The sequence below is a fragment of the Oncorhynchus gorbuscha genome, linkage group LG18 (assembly GCF_021184085.1).
Source record: "Oncorhynchus gorbuscha isolate QuinsamMale2020 ecotype Even-year linkage group LG18, OgorEven_v1.0, whole genome shotgun sequence".
In the NCBI taxonomy this organism is placed as follows: domain Eukaryota; kingdom Metazoa; phylum Chordata; class Actinopteri; order Salmoniformes; family Salmonidae; genus Oncorhynchus; species Oncorhynchus gorbuscha.
This window is the reverse complement of record NC_060190.1, coordinates 504493-510492: the sequence shown is the minus strand read 5'-3', so window position 1 is coordinate 510492 and position 6000 is coordinate 504493. Positions and strand designations below refer to the sequence as shown.

The following is a 6000-nucleotide window of genomic DNA, read 5'->3' as shown; positions in this document are numbered from 1 at the left end:
GGAGGGTATTATAGACACATTACAGACAGACACCGTGTGGTGTAGTGTTATACTGGGTTTCAGGTCTGGTTCATGTCAGGAGGGTATTATAGACACATTACAGACAGACACCGTGTGGTGTAGTGTTATACTGGGTTTCAGGTCTGGTTCATGTCAGGAGGGTATTATAGACACATTACAGACAGACACCGTGTGGTGTAGTGTTATACTGGGTTTCAGGTCTATGGTTCATGTCAGGAGGGTATTATAGACACATTACAGACAGACACCGTGTGGTGTAGTGTTATACTGGGTTTCAGGTCTATGGTTCATGTCAGGAGGGTATTATAGACACATTACAGACAGACACCGTGTGGTGTAGTGTTATACTGGGTTTCAGGTCTGGTTCATGTCAGGAGGGTATTATAGACACATTACAGACAGACACCGTGTGGTGTAGTGTTATACTGGGTTTCAGGTCTATGGTTCATGTCAGGAGGGTATTATAGACACATTACAGACAGACACCGTGTGGTGTAGTGTTATACTGGGTTTCAGGTCTGGTTCATGTCAGGAGGGTATTATAGACACATTACAGACAGACACCGTGTGGTGTAGTGTTATACTGGGTTTCAGGTCTGGTTCATGTCAGGAGGGTATTATAGACACATTACAGACAGACACCGTGTGGTGTAGTGTTATACTGGGTTTCAGGTCTATGGTTCATGTCAGGAGGGTATTATAGACACATTACAGACAGACACCGTGTGGTGTAGTGTTATACTGGGTTTCAGGTCTATGGTTCATGTCAGGAGGGTATTATAGACACATTACAGACAGACACCGTGTGGTGTAGTGTTATACTGGGTTTCAGGTCTGGTTCATGTCAGGAGGGTATTATAGACACATTACAGACAGACACACGTGTGGTGTAGTGTTATACTGGGTTTCAGGTCTGGTTCATGTCAGGAGGGTATTATAGACACATTACAGACAGACACCGTGTGGTGTAGTGTTATACTGGGTTTCAGGTCTGGTTCATGTCAGGAGGGTATTATAGACATGAACCAGAGACCTGACAGACTTTTCACATCAACTATCAAAACAGTGATAACCACATTAACTAACCACACACACACACACACACACACACACACACACACACACACACACACACACACACACACGAGGGTAACAGTGATAACCACACCTCAAGCAGGGTAACAGTGATAACCACATCTCAAGCAGGGTAACAGTGATAACCACATCTCACAGCACACAACAGTGACAACACACACACACACACGAGGGTAACAGTGATAACCACACCTCAAGGAGGGTAACAGTGATAACCACATCTCAAGGAGGGTAACAGTGATAACCACACCTCAAGGAGGGTAACAGTGATAACCACACCTCAAGGAGGGTAACAGTGATAACCACACCTCAAGGAGGGTAACAGTGATAACCACACCTCAAGCAGGGTAACAGTGATAACCACACCTCAAGGAGGGTAACAGTGTGTCCCAGAGTTCCTCCCTGTGGGATCATCCCTCCTTCTTGTTCCTACCAAAAAACTTAAAGCTAGACTTCTTCTTCTTTTCTTTCTTTGTGTCTGAAAGAGAGAGGATGGGATGAGAGAGAGAGGATGGGATGAGAGAGAGAGAGAGACAGAGAGAGAGAGAGAGAGAGAGAGAGAGAGAGAGAGAGAGAGGGAGAGAGAGAGAGAGAGAACCAGAGAGAGAGGATGGGATGAGAGAGAGAGAGAGGATGGGATGAGAGAGAGAGAGAGGATGGGATGAGAGAGAGAGAGGATGGGATGAGAGAGAGAGAGAGGATGGGATGAGAGAGAGAGAGAGGAGGGATGAGAGAGAGAGAGAGGATGGGGAGAGAGAGAGAGGATGGGGAGAGAGAGAGAGGATGGGGGAGAGAGAGGATGGGATGAGAGAGAGAGGATGGGATGAGAGAGAGGATGGGATGAGAGAGAGGATGGGATGAGAGAGAGAGGATGGGATGAGAGAGAAGTGGTAGAGAGAGAGGTAGGTTCTCCATAGATACAGAGGGTTAGAGAGGTTCACCATAGATAGAGGGTTAGAGCTGTTCTCCATAGATACAGAGGGTTAGAGAGGTTCTCCATAGATACAGAGGGTTAGGGAGGTTCTCCATAGATACAGAGGGTTAGAGAGGTTCTCCATAGATACAGAGGGTTAGAGAGGTTCTCCATAGATACAGAGGGTTAGAGAGGTTCTCCATAGATACAGAGGGTTAGAGAGGTTCTCCATAGATACAGAGGGTTAGAGAGGTTCTCCATAGATACAGAGGGTTAGAGGTTCTCCATAGATACAGAGGGTTAGAGAGGTTCTCCATAGATACAGAGGGTTAGGGAGGTTCTCCATAGATACAGAGGGTTAGAGGTTCTCCATAGATACAGAGGTTCTCCATAGATACAGAGGGTTAGAGGTTATCCATAGATACAGAGGGTTAGAGAGCATGATGAATGACAGATGGGACGGACTCCTGACTGACTGTCAGTTTAGGGTCAAATGAAGCTGCTACGTTAACCACAGACATTATTACACAATCAGACTCATCGGCTCAGTTAGAGACCAGGCCAAACAGGATTTATTTTCCACATGAAAGAGGGTGGACATTTTTAGACTCTTTTATCCATTAGCAGCTATTAGATTAAATGAGATTCATCATTTCCTCATGAAAACACACATATTTGGACTGTTTAAATCAATACAAAGTGAAAAACACAGCGCACGGCATCATGGGATTCAGTAGTTTATTTGTAGGCTCATCCATTGATGAAAGTTTGAAAGTGAAAAACACAGCGTTAGGCTCATCCATTGGATGAAAGTTTGAAAGTGAAAAACACAGCGTTAGGCTCATCCATTGATGAAAGTTTGAAAGTGAAAAACACAGCGTTAGGCTCATCCATTGGATGAAAGTTTGAAAGTGAAAGAACTTAAATGAATCAAATGTGTCAGAGGCAGCTGAAGGATGACACCTCATGTACTGTAGAATCTGAGAAACGTCAAGCTGTGTAGAATCCCAGAGAAACGTCAAGCTGTGTAGAATCTGAGAAACGGTCAAGCTGTGTAGAATCTGAGAAAGCAAGCTGTGTAGAATCCCAGAGAAACATCAAGCTGTGTAGAATCTGAGAAACGTCAAGCTGTGTAGAATCTGAGAAACGTCAAAAACTGTGTAGAATCTGAGAAACATCAAGCTGTGTAGATTCCCAGAGAAACGACAAGCTGTGCAGAATCCCAGAGAAACGTCAAGCTGTGTGTAGAATCCCAGAGAAACATCAAGCTGTGTGTAGAATCCCAGAGAAACGTCAAACTGTGTGTAGAATCCCAGAGAAACGTCAAGCTGTGTAGAATCCCAGAGAAACGTCAAGCTGTGCAGAATCACAGAGAAACGTCAAGCTGTGTGTAGAATCCCAGAGAAACGTCAAGCTGTGTAGATTCCCAGAGAAACGTCAAGCTGTGTAGATTCCCAGAGAAACGTCAAGCTGTGTAGATTCCCAGAGAAACGACAAGCTGTGCAGAATCACAGAGAAACGACAAGCTGTGTGTCAAATCACAGAAACGACAAGCTGTGTGTCAAATCACAGAAACGACAAGCTGTGTGTCAAATCACAGAAACGACAAGCTGTGTGTCGAATCCCAGAAACGACAAGCTGTGTGTCGAATCCCAGAGAAACGTCAAGCTGTGTAGAATCCCAGAGAAACGTCAAGCTGTGTAGAATCCCAGAGAAACGTCAAGCTGTGTAGATTCCCAGAGAAACGTCAAGCTGTGTAGATTCCCAGAGAAACGTCAAGCTGTGTAGAATCCCAGAGAAACGTCAAGCTGTGCAGAATCACAGAGAAACGACAAGCTGTGTGTCAAATCACAGAAACGACAAGCTGTGTGTCAAATCACAGAAACGACAAGCTGTGTGTCAAATCACAGAAACGACAAGCTGTGTGTCGAATCCCAGAAACGACAAGTGTGTGTCGAATCCCAGAGAAACGTTGAGCTGTGTGTCGAATCATAGAAACGACAAGCTGTGTGTCGAATCACAGAGAAACGTCGAGCTGTGTGTAGAATCACAGAGAAAAGACGAGCTGTGTGTAGAATCCCAGAGAAACGTCAAGCTGTGTGTAGAATCACAGAGAAAAGACGAGCTGTGTGTAGAATCACAGAGAAATGTCAAGCTGTGTGTGAATCCCAGAGAAACGAAGCTGTGTGTAGAATCCCAGAGAAACGATCAAGCTGTGTAGAATCCCAGAGAAACGATCAAGCTGTGTAGAATCACAGAGAAATGTCAAGCTGTGTAGAATCACAGAGAAATGTCAAGCTGTGTAGAATCACAGAGAAATGTCAAGCTGTGTAGAATCACAGAGAAATGTCAAGCTGTGTAGAATCACAGAGAAATGTCAAGCTGTGTAGAATCACAGAGAAATGTCAAGCTGTGTAGAATCACAGAGAAATGTCAAGCTGTGTACTGAGAGCAGCTGAGTTTTCTCCCTTGCTGGTTCTGATAAGGGAAACTGATCCTAGATGTGTTGTGTAGGGCAATGACCTTGGGTTAGAGAAGATAAACTGATCCTAGATGTGTTGTGTAGGGACTGACCTTGGGTTAGAGAAGATAAACTGATCCTAGATGTGTTGTGTAGGGACTGACCTTGGGTTAGAGAAGGGAAACTGATCCTATATGTGTTGTGTAGGGACTGACCTTGGGTTAGAGAAGATAAACTGATCCTAGATGTGTTGTGTAGGGACTGACCTTGGGTTAGAGAAGATAAACTGATCCTATATGTGTTGTGTAGGGACTGACCTTGGGTTAGAGAAGGGAAAACTGATCCTATATGTAGGGACTGACCTTGGGTTAGAGAAGATAAACTGATCCTATATGTGTTGTGTAGGGACTGACCTTGGGTTTGATAAGGGTTATAGAAGATAAACTGATCTTATATGTGTTGTGTAGGGACTGACCTAGGGTCTTCATCATCTTATTGAGCTGCTCATCTTCCTCATCCTCCCTGAAGAGAGATCAGACAGAGAAGATTAATGACACAGCATGACTAACCTACACACACACACACACAATCCCAGAGAGCCATTCATATTAAGACAGCTCCCCCCTTTCTCTTACCTGAATCTGTCACCCCCTCTCTCTCCTACCTGAATCTGTCACCCCCCTCTCTCTCCTACCTGAGTCTGTCATCCCCCCTCTCTCCTACCTGAGTCGGTCATCGTCCAGTCCGTCTATGATGGCGTTTCTGTCACCCCCCCCCCTCTCTCTCCTACCTGAGTCTGTCATCACCCCCCTCTCTCCTACCTGAGTCTGTCATCCCCCCTCTCTCCTACCTGAGTCTGTCACCCCCCCTCTCTCTCTCCTACCTGAGTCTGTCATCCCCCCTCTCTCCTACCTGAGTCTGTCATCCCCCCTACCAGAGTCTGTCACCCCCCTACCTGAGTCTGTCATCCCCCCTCTCTCTCTCCTACCTGAGTCTGTCATCCCCCCTCTCTCCTACCTGAGTCTGTCATCCCCCCTCTCTCTCCTACCTGAGTCTGTCACCCCCCTCTCTCTCCTACCTGAGTCTGTCATCCCCCTCTCTCTCCTACCTGAGTCTGTCATCCCCCCTCTCTCCTACCTGAGTCTGTCACCCCCCTCTCTCCTACCTGAGTCTGTCACCCCCCTCTCTCCTACCTGAGTCTGTCACCCCCCTCTCTCTCTACCTGAGTCTGTCACCCCCCCTCTCTCTCCCTACCTGAGTCTGTCATCCCCCCTACCTGAGTCTGTCACCCCCCTACCTGAGTCTGTCATCCCCCTCTCTCTCTCCTACCTGAGTCTGTCATCCCCCCTCTCTCTCCCTACCTGAGTCTGTCATCCCCCTCTCTCTCCTACCTGAGTCTGTCACCCCCCTCTCTCCTACCTGAGTCTGTCACCCCCCTCTCTCTCCTACCTGAGTCTGTCACCCCCCTCTCTCTCCTACCTGAGTCTGTCACCCCCCTCTCTCTCCTACC

At 46.7% G+C, this 6000-nt stretch overlaps 1 protein-coding gene across 5 annotated transcripts in view; it reads right to left on the bottom strand.

Annotated features, from left to right (window-relative positions):
* Nucleotides 1–1291: 1291 nt before the first annotated feature.
* LOC124002690 (MICAL-like protein 2) overlaps nucleotides 1292–6000 on the bottom strand; it is a 37468-nt gene continuing 32759 nt past the window's right edge. For 2 of the 5 annotated variants that reach the window (XM_046310340.1, XM_046310341.1), the window contains exons 15-16: nucleotides 4966–5012; nucleotides 1292–1594 (exon numbers count right to left, since the gene is read on the bottom strand). In XM_046310340.1, the coding sequence (XP_046166296.1) occupies nucleotides 1527–1594; nucleotides 4966–5012 (115 nt within the window). In that variant the 3' untranslated portion in view covers nucleotides 1292–1526. Of the gene's footprint in view, nucleotides 1595–3538; nucleotides 3838–4098; nucleotides 4125–4443; nucleotides 4468–4965; nucleotides 5013–6000 lie in introns of those variants that run through there. The other 3 variants (XM_046310342.1, XM_046310343.1, XM_046310344.1) reach the window with 3 other exon arrangements.